This window comes from Cetorhinus maximus, chromosome 5 (assembly GCF_964194155.1).
Source record: "Cetorhinus maximus chromosome 5, sCetMax3.hap1.1, whole genome shotgun sequence".
NCBI classification, from domain to species: Eukaryota; Metazoa; Chordata; class Chondrichthyes; order Lamniformes; family Cetorhinidae; genus Cetorhinus; species Cetorhinus maximus.
This window is the reverse complement of record NC_135883.1, coordinates 141,277,840-141,297,423: the sequence shown is the minus strand read 5'-3', so window position 1 is coordinate 141,297,423 and position 19,584 is coordinate 141,277,840. Positions and strand designations below refer to the sequence as shown.

The window sequence follows — 19,584 nt, the reverse complement described above, 5'->3', positions numbered from 1 at the left end:
AAATGCAGAGGCTTGTCATCTGACTCGGACCTCACAGATGAGACTTCCCCAACAGTCCTCCAAGTGCCAGGGAGCTTGGCTGTACCTGCCTTCTCCTGCTGTGGGCATGTGTCCATGCAGTGACCGCCAGATTGTGAACCTGAGCCTGCTCTAGATCTAGGCCCCATCGAAGTGAGTGGGTAAGCACTGTGATGGGTGTTCCAGGCTGCTTATTTCCAGCTCTTTTTTATAAATTCATTTTACAGGATGTGGGTGTGGCTGGCTAGGCCAGCATTTATTGCCCATCCCTAATTGCCCTTGAGAAGGTGGTGGTGAGCTGCCTTCTTGAACCGCTGCAGTCCCTGTGATGTAGCTACATCCACAGTGCTGTTAGGGAGGGAGTTCCAGCATTTTGACCCTTGAGACAGCGAAGGAACAGCATGTCTTCCAGTACTATTGCCAGAATATTGTCAGGCCCATAGCCTTTACAGTATCCAGTGCCTTCAGCCATTTCTTGATATCGCATGGGGTGATTTGAATTGGCTCTGGAGGAGGCTGTGATGCATCATCCACTTGGCACTTCTGGCTAAAGATTGTTGCGTATGCACCAGCCTTATCTTTTGTACTGATGTGCGGGGCTGTTCCATCATTGAGGATGGAGATATTTGTGGAGATGTCCTCTTGTCTGGAGCTGAGGGACTGGCTGGCTGAGGGTGTCAGTCACTTGGCAGAGCTCCCTGTGAACCAAAGTAGAGAGAATTATTGCATGGCAGCAGAGTTAAAAGCAGGAGAGAGAGCACTCACAGTTGCATTCAGAGAGGGATGATGTTGTGCAGGATCCTCATGTGGGTGTTTGCCGCTGACCTCACTGTTGCTGCAGGCACAGTCCACGCCCTCACCATTCAGCGCAATGTCAAGCTCCTCAAAGTGAGTGAGGGGCCTAATTAGGGTTACTCCACCACCGCCTCCCCCACCCCCCCACCCTCAGCCGATCTGGGACCTGTCCCTGCTCCTGTGAGCCAGCTTCTCCTGCATGAAAACTGATGGAGAGTGTGAGCAGGACGCATGGCACTGCATGCAATGTTTGTGTGGTGAGCGGACCCATGGACGGGATGAGGATGCGAGCTCCAGAGGATTTGTGCCTGATGGAGATGTGAGGGTGTGTGTGAGTGTTAGCGGTGTTGTCCCTTGAGGTATGAAATCCCTGTGGATATGTGATGGGTTTGTGAGTGTTAGAGTTGAGAGTGATGAGATGAGTGATTTACCCTGGCAGAGCAGATAAGGCCATTTATCCTCTTTCTGCGCTGGGTATCTGTCCTCTTCTGCAGACAATTGGCGCTGACCACCACTGCTACTGCCTCCCATGCTGGATTGGTGACCTTGCTTGTTGGCCTTCACCCAGAGCGGATGTGGAGGACTTCACAGTGGGCCTTCGCTGCGTCCAGTAGGCACTCGAGGGAGGTGTTGCTAAATCTGGAACAGTATGTTTCCTCCCTTTGGCAGCCATCAGTTTGCAGCAGCTTCCTATCCCTTGAAGAGTGCTAGCTCTTTGCAGGGGTGACGTTTCAATATGACACCAGGTTTACTAAAAGACTGAAGTGACGGCAGGGTGGGTGAATCAGAGGATGTCCTGCTAGCAAGCTGGCTGTTCCCAGAAATGCATGATTAAGGAGGCGGGATTGGCAATACAGTGTGAAAACCCGCCATTGCAGCCAGTGGGCAAACATCCTTTTTCCCGCCCACTACCACACTTAGCGCAAATCTGGGACAATTCAGCCCTAGACCTAAAATTGCACTCCCTCTCATTGGGCTTGTTACATGCTGGCTAAAAATGTTTTTGTGCCCTCTGTGCCTATTATACTGTTCATATCCCAGTTGATATTAGGGTAACTGAAGTCCCCAACTATTAGTTCCCTATTGTTTTTGCACTCAGGAAGTTGCCTACATATTTGCTCTTCTAACTCCCTATAACTATTTGGGGGCCCGTAGTACACTCGTAGTATGGCTGCCCCCTTTTTATTTCTGTGCTCAACCCATATAGCCTCATTTGATGATTCATTGATTGATTGTAGTTGATTCTTTAATCAATAATCCTACACCCCCACTTTTTTTTATCCCCCTTTCTATCCTCCCTGAAAACCCTATATCCAGGGATGTTGAGCTGCCATTTTTGCCCCTCTTTAAGCCAAGTTTCCGTTATAGCAATGATATCATGCTGCCACGTGTCTATCTGTGCCCTCAGCTCATTGGCTTCGTTTGCTATACTCCTTGCATTTAAATAAATATATTTTCACATTGCCAAATTCCTGTGCAGTAAGCTTTTTAACCTTTGCTTCTTCTGTCTTTCAGAGTCACTCGCTAATTTTCTGTCTCCCACTCCCTGCTCTGAATTTGTCCTATCTGAATCTGCCCTCAGGTTCCCATCTCCCTGCCAATTTAGTTTAAACCCTCCCCAACAACACTAGCAAATCTCCCTGCAAGGGCATTCATCCCGGTCCTATTCAGGCTTGTATCCGGCTTGTATAGATCCTATCTTCCCCAGAACTAGTCCCAATGCCCCAGAAATCTGAAGCCCTCCCTCCTGCACCATCTCTCCAGCCATGCATTCAACTGGTGTATTCTCCTATTTCCATACTCACTAGCACGTGGCCTTGGAAGTAATCTGGAGATTACTAACTTTGAGGCCCTGCTTGCTAATCCCTTTCCTAACTTCCTAAATTCAGCCTGCAGGACCTCATCCCCTTTTCTACCTATATCGTTGGTACAATGTGAACTACGACCTCTGGCTGTGCACCCTCACCCTCCAGAATGCTCTGAAGCTGCTCGGTGATATCCATGACTCTTATACCAGGGAGGGAACATACCACCCTGGAATCATGTTTGCAGCCATGGAAGCGCCCACCTGTTCCCCTAACTATAGAATCCCCTATCGCTATTGCTCTTCTGTCTTTTATTCTCCCTCCCTGCACAGTTGAGCCACCCAATGCGGTCTAGTCATGACCATCCAGTCCCTCTCTGCCTGCTCTTTCCGAAGCTACAGGGTGACCACCTTCTGAAATGTGCTATCCATGTAGCTCTCAAACTCGCGAATGCACCTCAGTGACACCAGCTGCTCCTCGAGTTCCAAGATCGAGTTTTTCCAATTGGTGTCACTTTCTGTTCATGTAGTTGTCCAGGACATGGGTCGTGTCCTGGAGTCCTTACATGGTACAGGATGTGCACTCAACGGGTATGAGCAGTCCTGCCGTGCCTCAAATTATTTATGTACTGCACCGAAATTGGTATTTAAGCAAACACAATAAAATGTTAATTAACTCTTGCTCTGTCCTTGGACCGGTTTATTTTTCAAATCCCTGATTCTCACTGGCACTCTCACCCTGTCGTCAAGCCAATTTCTTCTGGGATGGTGGGATTGTTTTATGGGGAGGGTTTGAAGAAACTGGGCCTGTATTCTCTAGAGTTTTGAAGAATGAGAGGTGATCTCATTGAGAGTCACAAAATTCTTACAGGGTATGACAGGGTGGATATAGATAGGATTTTTCCCCTAGCTAGTGAATCTAGAACCAGGAGACTTAATCTCAGAATAAGGGGTAGGCCATTTAAGACCGAGATGAGGAGGAATTTCTTCACTCAGAGGGTGGTGAATCTTTGGAATTCTCTACCCAGGAGGGCTGTGGAAGCTCAATCATTGAGCATGGTCAAGATAGAAACTGGTAGATTTCTGGAGAATAATGACATCAAAGGATATGGAAATAACGCAGGAAAGTGGCATTGAGGTAGATGATCAACCATGATCTAATTGAATGGTGGAGCAGGCTCGATGGGCTGACTGGCCTACTCCTGTTCCTATGTTGCTATTTTTTTATTGTTTATTCTTTCATGGGATTTGGGCATCACTGGCAAGGCCAACATTTCTTTTCCATCCTAATTACTTGCTAGGCCATTTCAGAGGGCAGTTAAGAGTCAACCACATTACTGTGTGATCCATTAATGGATTCACATGTAGGCCAGACCATGTAAGGGTGGCAGATTTTCTTCCCTTAAGGGCATTAGTTTTTACAACAGTCACTAATAGTTTCAAGATTACCATTAGCTTTATAATTCCCCTTTTTTTAATTAAAATAATTTAAAATTCCACCAGCTGCTGTGGTGGGATTTGAACTCATGTCCCCAGAGCATTAGTCTGGGCATCTAAATTATCAGTCCAGTAAAATTGCCACCACACCACCATCTCCCCAGCTTCTGAAAGGAATGATGTTTCCGTAGATGTATCCATCTGAAGAACTAACTTGTTATTAACTGAGCCAAGTTCTCTGCAGTATTCACTGGAATGTTTTTTTAAATTAGGCTTATTATCTAAATTTACCATTGCTTTATATACAGTCTTAATTTAGCAGTACAGTGGCCACTGCATCTAAATTGACTTATACTTCCTCACAGAACACATAAAAGTTAAAAGTTACTATTACTACATTATAAAAGCAAATTAAAGCAGTAGAACATTAGCATGCAGGTATCATGAAGAGATATTAATGTCTATAATGTTACTGGAAATTATTTTTGTAATAGAACTGTAGTGGGGTCTGTGTCTAAGGAAGTTAAAAGGTAAAGTGTATATTTGCATTTGTTGAATGAAGCATGCAAGAGTGGGAGTAAAATCTTGCACCTAGCTGGGAGACGCCAAGCAATGTGTTTATATTACTAATAAAATTAGTGGGATTAAAATGTTATTGTTAGAAGATTTGATGTTAAAAGCCTTGGATACAATGGAAAATTAACATTCAAAGGAAAACTAGGTATAAACTGAAAGGAGTTTGTCTGTGCAAGTCAGAGCATTTAAGATTTAACCAGCCTGTAAGCCTAGAACTGTGTCTGCAAAAGTACCAATTTGTAAGGAACCTCATTTTGAATTTGTAAAGTCAAATGTGCTTTACCCAGTGTCTGTTTAAAGTCTATGGGTTATTGTTGCCTTGGTGAAGATTTACCTGGGAGCGATTAATTTGGGAATTTGTTTAAAAGTTATTATGGTAGTAATTTGTAGACATCTGTATATGTTTAATTTGTTATTAAATCAATAAATGTTTAATTTAACTTTATATAAAACAAACCTCTTGAGGCTAGGTGGTATTACTACTGAATTCAAAGCCTGAATCTCGAAACATACACATTGCAAAAATGGATTATGACAGTTGTTTCAAGTTTCCCTCTGGGATTTGAACAACTCAGTCCTTACCATCGGCTGTGTCATAATACAGGACAATCTGACTAATTCTTTGCTTACAGTACAATATATTGTAAACAATTGTGCTTTGAAACACAATTTTAGCCTGATATGTAATTTCTAGCTGTTTGATTCACCACAAAATCAACTGGAACTACAAAAGATTTTCTATATTCTGTGCAACTTTACTTTGGTCCATTTAACTTTTACAAAGATCACTACTCAAAAAAAAGTGAACAAAATTTGTCTAACGTACAGAATACACAAGACTAATGGATACTGATGGCTGACATTTTCCAAATGAAACAACTTTTGATGCAAATACTATGTAAGTAGAATGAGTCCAGTTTTAATTTTTTTTTTTACAGTTGAGCAATGGAACAGCAATTCAACCTATCCTTGATATGCAGCAAAATGTCTTCCTCGTTATTCACCGCAAGTATGTGTATTACTTTGTTACCAAAGAGAACAGAAACAAATTCATTGAAAATCCTTTCAAGTACATTTGCCAGCCTAAACCTAGGCCTGTTGTGCCCATCAAGATTGCCATTGTAGGACCACCAAAGTCTGGAAAGAGTACTGGTAGGTAAAGAATTTATAACAAACTTTGATTTTTAATGTACCTTTAAATAATACATCTGTTAGCTGCTCTATCTGTACATATCAGTTCAGATCATGCAATCAGCGGCAGACAAATGTGTTTCATGTTCAACAATAGCAACTTACATTTATATAGTACCTTTAATGTATTGAAACATCCCACAGCACTTCACAGGATCATTATAAAACAAGTATGGTACCAAGCTGTATAAGAAGAGTGCCCACTTGCCTTGTATTGTATTTTGGAGGCAAAACGGCACTCGAAGCAGAGGACAACTGGTGCTGAATTTCACAGCTGCAGGGTCCAAAACAGGAAGTATAAGGCCGGAAATATCATTTAGATTTAAATTGAATACAGAACACAAAATAAAGATTGAGAAATACAGATAGGATCAAGGGAGTAGGATAATACAAACAAAAAAACTTTTAAATTATTTTTAATTTTTTTGGATCTCCAACATTAAATGCCACATAAAAACAAAACAAAAACAGAATTACCTGGAAAAACTCAGCAAGTCTGGCAGCATCGGCGGAGAAGAAATCAGTTAACATTTCGAGCCCTCATGGCCCTTCGGCAGAACTGCAGCTGCAGTTGGCTGCAGTTCTGCCGAAGGGCCATGAGGGCTCGAAACGTTAACTGATTTCTTCTCCGCCGATGCTGCCAGACTTGCTGAGTTTTTCCAGGTAATTCTGTTTTTGTTTTGTTTTGGATTTCCAGCATCCGCAGTAGCTTTTAGCTTTTTGTTTTTATTAAATGCCACATCACTCTTTTACAATTAGCTTTTCTGGACCAAAAGGGTTGTTCAGCATCAGTTATAATTTATGATGGTGTTGAACACACATTTATTTCGAATTGCAATGGCCCTAACTCTCTCATTCATTTATGGTGTGGAATTACTGGGCTGTGATCCTAAATTTAGGCCCTTGCAGTCATTTCAATTTCAAGTCTATCCCTTAGGACTGCAACAATGCACCATGTGGAGAAGCAGGGTATCTTTGGCAGCAACTTCTGGATTTCCAGGTTTAACTGCACATGTGTAGATGGAAGTTTTTGTCAGATTTATCCAGTAGTAATGCTGAGTGCTGATAGCATTGCTGTTATTATTCCAACAAAATCCAAACCAGTGTTCTCAAAACTGTGAGATTAAAATTGTTTTTGTAGTGATATTGGTGGTTACACTGAAGTATGCAGAATCAGTGGGAGTTGCCTAATTTGTCGTGGATAGGTGGGTTCAAGACATTTTTAGCAAATTATTAATACTCACCTCTGTATGCTGCTAGAAACAAAGGCTTTACTCCACCCTTGGGGAATGAGTGGGTGCCCAGGATTCCTAACAGGCAATCATTCTATTGGCCTCTTGAGCAAAGGGTCCATTATGGCTGAGTTATGCTGTAGAAGTCTGGCATTTACAGATCCCTGGTGCAGGAAAAATATATTTTTGGTTGACAAATTGACTTGATTTTTGTTCAGTGTTGAGTTTTCTGAAGCTGCAATGATTAAATCACAGCCCTGTTGGGAAACAGAGATAGTTTAAGTAAATTATATGTGTATTTGGGTGAGTTAAGAATAAAGTATATCTTTAATTTTTAAGTTTGATTTGTATTTCTGTATCTGTGTTAAGAAAAGGAGAAGTTGAGTTTTAGTTTCGCTTTAAAAGGTGCCTGCATTGTAATGAGATTTTTATGACTCTTGAAGAGAAATTAAAACAAACAAGAGTAGAAAAAAAACTGTGCTGTTGACTAGCAACAGGGGTCCGGAGGGGGAGGCCCCACCCACCCAGACACATACGCAGACAGAAAAAAAAAAGTTTAAATTCAGTTGGAAGCAGCTGCCAGAGAGACTAGGCAGCGGAGGGACGGATAGCAGGTCTCAAACTGAAGTTGAAGCCAGGATTCCAGAGAGACTGGATACTGGGAGAGGGAACTGCAGAGAGAATAGATTTCCCAAAAGAACTGGAAGGTCCCAAAGCCAAGGAATGAGACAGAAAGGAGGGGTCCCAGAGACCTTTTAGTCAAAGGAAGAACAGGAGACTGGTGAAGGTCCTGTTCTGTGGAAATGAAAGTAAGGAGCAAAGAGGAAGGCTCCAAGCTTCAAGCTTAAAGGGAGAAAGCTGCAGGATGAAGATTTAAAGCGATATAGGCGTGCGGGAAGCCAGAAGGTCCAAGGAAACAGCTGCTGGTCTGTAACTCTTTACAATGGGCATGTGAAGCAGTGGTGTTCTGTTGGCATTGCTGAGTCAGTGAGAGAGAATGCATGGAAGGAAGCTTGAATGCGATCCAGGGTAGAGGAATATCAAAAAGAGAGTTCGCTAGAGGTGGACCTTTATGGAAGGTGTCCAAGAGAAAGCGATGTTTGGGAGAAGATTCCAGAGCAAGTTCTTCGAAAGTAGAGTTTGGAAACCTTCTTGTGAAAGACAGAGTTCAGTGAGACTGGTTGGCTCATGCTGTAACAAGCATCTGAGTAGAGTTGAGGAGAGATCCATAGCATCTGTCACTGGGTCTCAGAGTGTGGTGTGCCTGACCACAGGTCGCTGATTGGTTTGCATTGACTATGTACTTACTGTGAACATTAAGAGTATAAGATAGCTTTTGTAACTTGTGTTATCCTTACAAATCTGTATACATCTGTAAAGGTATAGTTGTGATTGAAGGAGTATTGTAATATAGTTCACCTTTTCTTGTTTAATGAATGTTTTATTCTATTGTTAAAAATTCATCAGATGACTTCTGTGACTCTGCTCAGTAGCCACTCTCCACGTACCTAAACAAAAATAAAAGTTAGGATCTATCAAGCCAGGTTCCACCTGGGATCAAGCTTGTCCAATAATAATGTCAGCTGGGATCATAACAGCCCAAAACATAACTGGGCTGCTCATTAAACTAGAGATTAATTGCGCTGCTCATTAAACCAGAGTTTAATTGCAATTTCTATCAACAGATCAGTATTTGCAGCCTCTGGATCGTCCAACACGAAGTTGGAGTCTGTGTTGTTTGGGACAGATAGAAGGGGCTTCAGTACCCTTTCAAAACAAGGTGTCTTAACAGCTTAGGCAATACTCCCATAGATGGGTGGGGGTTAGTAGGATAACAGTATCTCATTAGAACCAACAGAACATGGATGGGTGAGCATTACTCTCCCAGGTAAATGGAGCCACAGAGTTTTGTTCAGATTATAACCCTCAAAAAGAGCCCTGCATGAAGCCCCATATTGCTAGATGGATTGTTGAATATAAATGTTTGAATTAAACAGTCCGGTCAACAATCATCAGAAAAAAATAACTTTGTTCTAATCAATCTGAATCTACCTTATGGTCAAACATGGTCATTTTTAACTGTGTAAATCTGCCTTTAATAAACTGTACTTAAGGAAAAACTCAACAATCAACATAATTTGCTATGTTTTGGCTACTTCAAGGGAGTGGCCAACTTGTCTTGATTCTTCAGGTTACTTAGGCTGTCTCAAGCATTTTCAGGATACATTTATTGTTTGTCTTACAGTGGCCAGGAGATTTGCCAATGAGTTTGGACTTCAAACCATTTCAGGAGGAGAAGCTGTTCGCACAGTTCTAGCCACTCAGAAGAAGACTGGGCTAGCTGTTCACATTATTAAACATCTCAAGGAGGGTTTGATAGTGCCAGATGTATTTGTCACAAAATGCCTAGAAGTGGTTTTGATGAATGTTGTATGCAACACAAGGGGGTATGGTTCAATTATTTTGAAGTTATGTTTATCTATCTGAAAAGCCTTACTTCTGGTGGTTACACTTTTGTGTCAGCTTTTGCATTTAAAAGGGGAAGCCCCAGGTCAACTTGCTCTTGTTACTGTGTACAGCCTGTGGCATTAGATGGGGCTGTCTTAACTTTTCTTCAAAGGTCGAGAAATTGGATCATGTTTTTCAGATGTTACATATCCTACTAAAGTTCCAAAATGGCAAGTAGGAAATACACCAAATTTCTAGTTAAGGACAAACAAGAGGTATACTTTACCCCTTCCTGGGTAGATAAAAAAAGAGATATTATGCTTTTCACAAACACTAGGCGTCCCAAAGTGCTTACAGCCAATGAAGTACTTTGAAGTAGTCACTGTTGTAATGCAAGAAAGCAGCAGCCAAATTGCACACAGCAAGCTCCCACAAACAACAGTGTGATGATGACCAGATAATTTTGTTTTTGTGACAATGTTTGAGGGATAAATGTTGACCAGGAAACCAGGGATAACTCCCTGCTCTTCTTCAAAATAGTGCCATGGGACCTTTTACATCCACCTGAGAAGGCAGACGGGACCTCAGTTTACACTGTGTCTCCGGCCAATGCAATATGGCAATGCAAGATGGCCGTCATACCCGTCTGCGCATGCGTCTAGATCCGTGCATGCGCAGAAACCCAGTGATATGCACACATCGGTTTACCCAGCAAACTGCCAACTCAGTTTGCTTTTTAACTCAGTTATTGCAATACGCTCTTAGTTTGCGGATTCCACGGATCCCATAATTACTGAATCAGCAGATTGCTTGGACTATCTAGTTCACAAGCATTTTATTGACACTTGGCAAAAGTGTTACAGTATTTTGTGAGAAGTGACAAGGATAATCCAGAGTCTTCAGCTCACTTTAATGATTCCTATCGTCTCAATTTATAAACCCTGTGAACATATGTTACTAAATATTCAGTGATCCGAAAGATTCAGGGCGGAATTTTCCACCCTGGAGACTAAGTGCGGTGGCGGGCAGGACTAGCAGCAAGTTTCCCACTGATCGGCTGGTCAGGAATTCGCGTCCAATTTTATGCTTGGAAGCTCATTAGTTATGCATTGGCGAGTAACTCTCCGAATCACATGGGGGGCGGCCAATGATTCTTCCGCCCCATCGTAATCTAACGCAGCCAAAGGTCCTGGCTCCATTCATAAACACCGGCCAAACATACACATTACTCTCTGCGGCCCAGCTGTGTGGACGACGAAGGCTGAGATGGCTCCAAGCAAAAAGAAAGCAACACCAAGTGTCAGCAATGACTCCCTTGGGGCTCTTATTCATGGCGCGTGTCAGAATTGAGATGTCCTCTATCTGATGGATGGTTCTAGGAGGTCCACCAACCATGCCTCGCCAGCATGGGAGATGGTCGCAAGGAAGTTCAGCTCCAGAGGCACCCATCCGAGAAACGCCATCCAGCGCAGGAATAGGATCAATGATCTCATCCGTACCACCAGGGTAAGTCATCATTCATCTCAATCCAAACGCATATTCTATAATGGCATTATGCTCTCAGAGCATCAGTCAGCTCAGGGATCTCAAAATATTAGCAGGGGAGATATCAGCATTGAAAGCCTAATCACCAGCATCTCACCTACCATCTTCAGCCCTTACTTGGGAGGGCTCGGCACATAGGGCAGGCATGCATGCTTCCCAACATCTGCTTCATCTCTTCACACCACATTCATTCCTTTGTCTTCTTGCAGGCCAAGCTTTCCCACAACAAGAGGGAGAGATCCCAGACCAGAGTAGGGACAGCAGACATCCAAGATCTCTCCAAGTTTGAGGACGATGCCACCGGGTTGGTGGGCAAGGACACAGATCACTCCTGTGGGGATGGTGAGATCAGCCTCTCTCAGCAAGCCAGTATGGAAGAGCCTTCCATGAGTTGATCACATTCTAATATTCACAGTGAGTGACATGAAATATTGGATTCAGCCCATCAAGAACTAAATCTATCTTCTCGCTCTTACAGGCAACTGCAGGTCCAGTCAGAACAGCACAAGCAACATAAGCCCCAGCCCCCAGGCCACCTCAAAGGAGGATGCCGAGGACCCATTTGAAGAAGACCAGTCACAGCGTGCACCTGCACCCTCCACCAGAGCAGAGACACAAACCTTAGTGGGTCATAGATCTAGATTAGGCTCAGGATCACATTCTGGTGAACACCTCACTGACACATCCCCACAGCATGAGGAGGCAGTGACAGCCCAGGTCTCTGGCACTCGGAGGACTGCTGGAGAACAACCACCCGCTGAGCCCAAGTCAGTTGAAAAGCCTCTGGAAGCTGTTGCAAACATGCTGGAGATGTAAAGACAAGCGGCAGAACATCAGCAGAGTTGCAAGAGGCAGTCAACAGACTAAAGCGAAGGATGGAGGAGTCCGTACGCGTTCTGTCTGATGTCATGGCTCTGGCATGTGAGAATCTCGTTTTCCATGGGAAGGGGGCAGCTGCCTTAGAGACCTTGGTCCAGCAGGTTCTGCCAGATTGCGCTCAAATCTTCACTCCATCACTATAGGTAGTGATGGGATCCAACGATGGCTAGGTCAGGGGAGGGCTGGGCACCTTGACCTCTCTCCAGATGCCCCTTCTGCTCAAAGAATCAGGCAGGGGTCCTCAGGCAGCCACAGGAAGGAGGACCAGCAGCCAGAGACTCCAGAGCCATCCACTCAGGTGACTCCGCGAGTCTTCAACCGATTCCAATCCCCTCTCCCTGTGACCCCATCACCTCCAACTGCACAGACTGAGGAGGGTGCACATGCCTCACAGCAAGAGACCCAAAGCAGGCCAGGGCCCTCCTGGCCTCAGCCCTCCAGAGGACACCAACCAAGGTCATCACAGATAAAGGCATAGCAGTGAGCAGGCTGTCTCCACTTCTGCGGATGTCAGGGATCCACCAATATGTAGCGGTAGGATTAAAAAGATTAAGAAACCTTGATATCACTTTTGGGACACAGGTGGTCATTCAGTGTGTATATCATGCTCTTTCGTAAATACATTTGCTGCACATAATAATGGTCTCGTCATAGATTAATGCATGCTCAATTGCATTGGAGGGTTACTAGTCATTGTCTCTTCATCAGATAGCTATCTTCATTGTTTGTGCCAAAGCACAAGACTTGCAGCCATGATGGTCTCTTCAGCCACGTGTGCATCACTGTGGCAGCAAGATCAGGAGGCCACAATGCATCAAGTCCACTTGACACAGGTTTTATGCTGGTGTGCTGCCTTTCACTTCCCAGAGTGATTAAATACAGCTTTGGCTGCTGACCTTTCCAATGATTAAGGCCTGGTGAAACATGAGGATTGGATGTCCAAGGCAGAATGCAGACCTTATCTTGATGTTTGTGGTTGTAAAGGCCTTTCAGATCATTGGCATGCCACTAAGGGACAGGAGAAATGCACTTGGGTATACTTTCCTGCACTTTTCTCCTCCTGGAACCTTGTGGTTTTGAGTGGGTCATTTTACTGTTCCATGTCGGGCTCCAGCTTCCCCGCCCACAATCTTCCCTCTGTCTGCCATCATTTCCCACTCCCACCAATCCTCCCAAAGTCCTTTCACCTCCCTGCCTCTGCTATCATCTCCCTCTCCAACCCTACCAAACTCCCCTTCATCCTCATGTCTCTTCTATTTACCCCCCAAACCTTAGCAAGCCCCCTTCACCTTCATGTCTCTGTCATCTCCCCTCCCCAACTCCAACCATACTAAGTCCCTTCACCCTCATATCTTTGTCATCTTACCCCCACCCCCGGTCACCATGCTGGTCTCTGTTTTAGAGTGCAGCCCTACCTGAGACCCGCAGCAAACAATGCTGTCCTGCTGGAGAAGGTGAATATACCAGCTCAACACCCGAAGCAGCCACAGTGAGCAGCCCAGCTCAACACCCGAGGCAACCAGGTTGAGCAGCCCAGCTCACACACCTGAGGCAGCCAGGGTGAGCAGCCCAGCTCACACACCTGAGGCAACCAGGGTGAGCAGCCCAGCTCAACACCCGAGGCAACCAGGGTGAGCAGCCCAGCTCCAACACCTGAGGCAACCAGGGTGAGCAGCCCAGCTCAACACCCGAAGCAACCAAGGTGAGCCCAGCTCAACACCCGAGGAAATCAGGGTGAGCAGCCCAGCTCAACACCCGAGGCAATCAAGGTGAGCAGCCCAGCTCAAACACCTGAGGAAATCAGGGTGAGCAGCCCAACTCAACACCCGAGGTAACCAGGGTGAGCAGCCCAGCTCACACACCTGAGGCAACCAGGGTGAGCAGCCCAGCTCAAACACCTGAGGCAATCAGGGTGAGCAGCCCAACTCAACACCCGAGGTAACCAGGGTGAGCAGCCCAGCTCACGCACCTGAGGCAACCAGGGTGAGCAGCCCAGCTCAAACACCTGAAGAAAACAGGGTGAGCAGCCTAGCTCAATGCCTGAGGAAACCTGGGTGAGCAGCCCAGCTCAACACCCGAGAAAATCAGGGTGAGCAGCCCAGCTCAATGCCTGAGGAAACCTGGGTGAGCAGCCCAGCTCAACACCCGAGAAAATCAGGGTGAGCAGCCCAGCTCACACACCTGAGGAAATCAGGGTGAGCAGCCCAGCTCAAACACCTGAGTCAACCAGGGTGAGCAGCCCAGCTCAAACACCTGAGGCAATCAGGGTGAGCAGCCCAACTCAACACCCGAGGTAACCAGGGTGAGCAGCCCAGCTCACACACCTGAGGCAACCAGGGTGAGCAGCCCAGTTCAAACACCTGAAGAAATCAGGGTGAGCAGCCTAGCTCAATGCCTGAGGAAACCTGGGTGAGCAGCCCAGCTCAACACCCGAGAAAATCAGGGTGAGCAGCCCAGCTCAATGCCTGAGGAAACCTGGGTGAGCAGCCCAGCTCGACACCCGAGAAAATCAGGGTGAGCAGCCCAGCTCACACACCTGAGGCAACCAGGCTGAGCAGCCCAGCTCAATGCCTGAGGAAACCTGGGTGAGCAGCCCAGCTCAACACCCGAGAAAATCAGGGTGAGCAGCCCAACTCAATGCCTAAGGAAACCAGGGTGAACAGCCCAGCTCAACACCTGAGGCAGCGACAGTGAGTAGCCCAGCCCAACACCCGAGGCAGCCAACGTGAGCAGTCCCACTGTACACCCCCACCAGTGTGGGCTAACACTGGCATCGCCGAAGAACTGGTGTAGCGCTGTTGCAGGCAGGCTTTGAAAGTTGCACTCACCTCGAAGTCATGAGTGAAGTGAGGGTGGACAGCTGCACGACACCTATATCTGGTCGTGATTTAGACCAATCTAATTTCCTGCTGGTGTGGCAAGTAATTGGGAGGGGGAACATGATTCTGATCAGTTGTGTTTTAATGAGTGCTCATGACATGCTAATGCATGCAAATTGCATTCCCGACATGGATCAGTGGGAAAGACATCCCGCCATGAAAGTGGCGAGGGGAAAATTCCGATTCTTTTTTCTGCTCCCACCCACCACGAATCGAAGGGGCAGATCCAGTCTTAAAACATATGCATATTCTGTCATATTCTCAAATCTCTTAAGTTTAAGGATCAATGAATTAATGACATTGCAGAACTAAATATGATTTTCAAAGCACTGACGGCCACTTTATTTTGATACATGGTACATAGTTCTTGAAAGTAAATAAGCTGTGTTCATGTCACACATTGCCCCTTATAAAGATGGCAGCCACACGTGCATGCTGCTGCACATTGCCCCTATAATGATGGCATCCACGCATACAACTGCACATGTAGTGCATTGACAGCAAAAGCAGTCCTCAGTTTAATATCTCATCTGAAAGACTACACCTCTGGCAGTGTAATACTCTCTCAGTATTGCCCTGGAGTGTCACCCTAGATTGTTATGCTTAAGTCCTGGAGGACTTAAACCCCCAACCTTAGTACTCAGAGGCAAGCTTACTACTAACTGAGCCGCAGCTGACACAAAGCAATAAAAGATGGCAAAAAGGATAAGACAACCAGTGCTGTCATAGCCTACACTCAGAGAAATCAGACCTACTGATCACCTGCAGCAAGAAAGGTAAGTAAAACTCCCTTGACCCCACATTAATGGAACCTTCTGATCAGTGCTGCTCCTGACCCAAAGGCCCTTGATCTCCATCTCCCCCAGCCCCGAGTCATGGCCTTAAGATCCCCTAGCCCAAGCCCTGATCGAAATCTTGATCCCAAGGATCTCTGCCACTACCGGCACACACCCCACCCCCATCGACCCCAGGTTACTGATATCCACTTTTCTCTGACTTCATGCTTCACCTAGAATATGAGTAGCATATTAACAGCTCAGATAATATTTTCTGGTTAAATTCAAACCAATAATCTATTTTCTTTTTTGATTGTATTTTTATAGATTTGTCCTAGATGGATATCCAGTGACCAGACAGCAAATAGATCTAATGAACAATTGTAAAATTATACCTGTTAAGGTTATAGAGCTACAAGCTGACATAAAAGAGATTTTGAAAAGAGGTCTCATTGACAAAAAGTCACCAGACAGGTAACAGACAGCACATGCTTTAAACACAAAGCACCAATGACTACTGCTATGGAATGTGACCATAAATGTCACATGGAAGGGATAGGGTATTGAGCAGATAATACTCAGATCCCTGGTATATACCATACTGAATTACATTCACAACTTTGCCTGTTTTCTTTACTAAATTATTCGTCTAGTACCATATTTACTTGTTGCCACTGAAGACTTCAATTACTTTGCCTCCATTAGGGAAATAGGAACTGGAGACATGCAGGTTCAAAACCAGAAGATTAACAAAGTAGGCCCAAGATCTTTATGGATCACTTTTTTGATCAGAGTGCCAAACTATTTGTTGCACTTAACCCCTCAATTTAGATGTCATGGCTGTGGAAGTTTTCATACCCAGCTCATGGAATCTCACAAAACAAACTTTTATGTTGTCAATCTCACTCTGAACCGCTACCAAAGGGGTCTGGACTAACAATGCATGCAATCTACTATAAAAGACAAAGATACACAGAATCACAGAATTGTTACAGTACAGAAGGAGGCCATTCAGCCTATCGTGTTTGCAACAGCTCTCCAAATGATCTGTTAACCTAATGCCATTACCATGCCTTCTCTCCATAACCCTGCACATTCTTCCTTTTTAGATGACAGTCTAATTCCCTTTTGAATGCCTTGATTGAATCTTCCTCCACCACACTCTCAGGCAGCGAGTTCTGGTCCCTAACAGTGGTCCCTAACAATAGTTTCCACTACATGGAAATATTTTTCCTCATGTTGCTATTGTTTCTTTTCCCTATTACTTCAAATCTGTGCTGTCTTGTTCATGATCCTTTTACGAGTGGGAACATTTCCTCCCTATTTACTTTGTACAGACCTCTTATGATTTTCAATACCTTTATGAAATCTCCTCTCAGCTTTCTCTTCTCCAAGGAAAACAACACCAACTTCTCCAATCTATCTTCATAACTGAAGTTCCTCATCCCTGGAACCATTCTCATGAATCTTTTCTGCACTCCCTCCAATGCCTTCACAACTTTCCTAAAGCGCAGTGCCCAGAACGGTACGCAATATTCCAGCTGAGGCCGAACTATTGTCTTGTACAAGTTCAAAATAACCTCCTTTCTCATGTACTCTATGCCTCTATTAATAAAGCCTTGGATACTGAATGCTTTATTAACTGCTCTGCCACCTTCAACGACTTATGCACATATACACCCAGGTCCCTCTGCTTCTGCACCTGCTTTAGAGTTGTACCCTTTATTTTATATTGTCTCTCAATGTTCTTCCTACCAAAATGAATCACTTTACATTTTTCCACATTGAACTTCAAATGCCACTTGTCCACACATTCAAGAAGCTTGTCAATGTACTTTCTCATTCTACACTATCCTCTTCGCAATTCACAATGCTTCCTAGTTTCACATCATCCACAAATTTTGAAATTATCCCCTGTACACCAAGGTCCAGGTCATTAATATATAGATCAGGAAGAGCAAGGGTCGCAAAACTGATACTTGGGGAACTCCACTACAAACCTTCTTCTAACCTGAAAAACAACCATTAACCACCACTCTATTTCCTGTCAATCAGCCAATTTCTTATCCATTACGCTACTGTCAGTTTTATTCCATGAGCTATAACTTTGCTCACAAACCTGTTGTGCGGCACTGCATCAAATGCATTTTGGAAGTCCATGTACACCACATCAACAGCATTGTTTTCAACAATCCTCTCTGTTACCTCTTCAAAATACTCCAGAAAGTAGGTTAAACATGATTTTCTCTTAAGGAAAGCTAGCATGAATTTCTTAAGTGACCCGCATTTATCCATGTGACAATTAGTTTTGTCCCAAATTATTGTTTCTAGAAGTTTTCCCACCACAGAATTACAGAATTTAAACTGACTGGCTTGTAGTTGCTGGGCATATCTTTACACCCTTTTTTGAACAAAGGTGTAACATTTGCAATTCTGCAGTCCTTTGCCACTACCCCGAGTCTGAGGAAGACTGGAAAGTTATGGCTGACACTTCTGCAATTATCACTTTCACAGTTCAATTTCCTTAGATGCACCTCATCTGGTCATGCTGCTTTATCAAATTTTAGTTTAGACAGCCTATCTAATACCTCCTTATCAATTTTAAATTGTTCCAGTGCATTAATTATCTCCTCCTTTACTATGACCCGGGCAGCATCTTCTTCTTTGGTAAAAACAGGTACAAAATATTCATTTAATAGCTCAGCTATGCCCCCTACCTCCATATCCCCTTTATGATCCCTACACCTCCTTTTACCACATTTCTACTATTTATATGCCGATTGAAGACTTTTGGATTCCCTTTTAAATTAGCTGCCAGTCTCTTTTCATACTCTTTTTGTTTTTACACTTCCCCTTTGATCCTTCTATATTCAGCCTGGTTCTCCAATGTATTATTGACCTGACATCCCTTATAAGCACACTTTTTCCTTTTACACCTTAATCTCTATCATCAACCAGGGAGCTCTGGGTTTGTTTGCTCTGCTTCTCCTCTTTGAGGTCATATACTTTGACTTGGTTGAAGTCTCCCATTCTCACTTGCTGCTTTCTCTCCCAAAGTCTCACTCTCTCCCTTGCTGCTTTATCTCCTGAAGTCTTGTGTTCTCCCTTGCTGCTATCCTGAAATCTCTTTGCTTCACTACTGCGCCAGATATTTCTGAGTAGTCTCCCATCCAAGTACTAACAAGGCTTAGCTTTTGAGATCGGATGAGATCAGGTATTTTCAGACCAGTATTACTGTAGGCAAATGAGCCAAATGAACATTTATCAGTCAGATCATGGGAAGGCTACTCCCCATTTTGTAGGCACATTTTCTATTGAAAACATTTCAATTTGAAAAATAGATTTTAGATCTGACCAATTTTCAGTAACATTCATTTAAATCGTATTTTGACGCAAATGTTTTACCTCCTATGCAGTGAGTGTTTCTATCATTGTACTCTTACTTGACAGGATCTATCCACTCCATGACAGTTCTCAGATTCTGACCATTCGAAACTCATCATATACTCATGAGATTAGTGCTGTCTGGGAATATTATCAACTGCAGCATCAAAATTGGCACATTATTCATGCACACCACAGCAAATGGTGGGTGTGGGTAGAAGTGCTGAAAATCGTTAAAACCAGTATAAAGCAGATTGAAATATATCTGGAAAGAATACAAGAAGGTAAGTTTGAACTTTAAAATTAATATTAATCATAGTTTAAACATGACAATATTCTGTAATTTTCCTGATGGCTGATGAATAGATATTCTGTCTTTGGACTTCATTTTACGTAGAGTTTTGGTCAAAAAAAGAAATCAGATGAAATTAGCTACCAACAGTAAATGCTTTTTGGACCAATTGATCCTTGTTCCTGAATGAACCTAGACAGCCAGTTGCTGAAAGCCAGATGGCAACACAGTCAATCCCAATCTTGGTCTTGCCTGGCATTCAATCCTGTGCACTTATAGCAGTAGAAAGCCAAAATAATTTTATCCCGCTCTTAAACTCAAGAACGCT

The 19,584-nt window shown here is 44.0% G+C and overlaps 1 protein-coding gene across 1 annotated transcript in view; it reads left to right on the top strand.

Annotated features, from left to right (window-relative positions):
• ak9 (adenylate kinase 9) overlaps positions 1-19,584 on the top strand; it is a 359,309-nt gene that overhangs the window by 269,020 nt on the left and 70,705 nt on the right. Inside the window, exons 30-33 of the mRNA XM_078542572.1 lie at positions 5,569-5,782; positions 9,299-9,500; positions 15,908-16,054; positions 19,031-19,248. Of these exons, the coding sequence (XP_078398698.1) occupies positions 5,569-5,782; positions 9,299-9,500; positions 15,908-16,054; positions 19,031-19,248 (781 nt within the window). The remainder of the gene's footprint in view (positions 1-5,568; positions 5,783-9,298; positions 9,501-15,907; positions 16,055-19,030; positions 19,249-19,584) is intronic.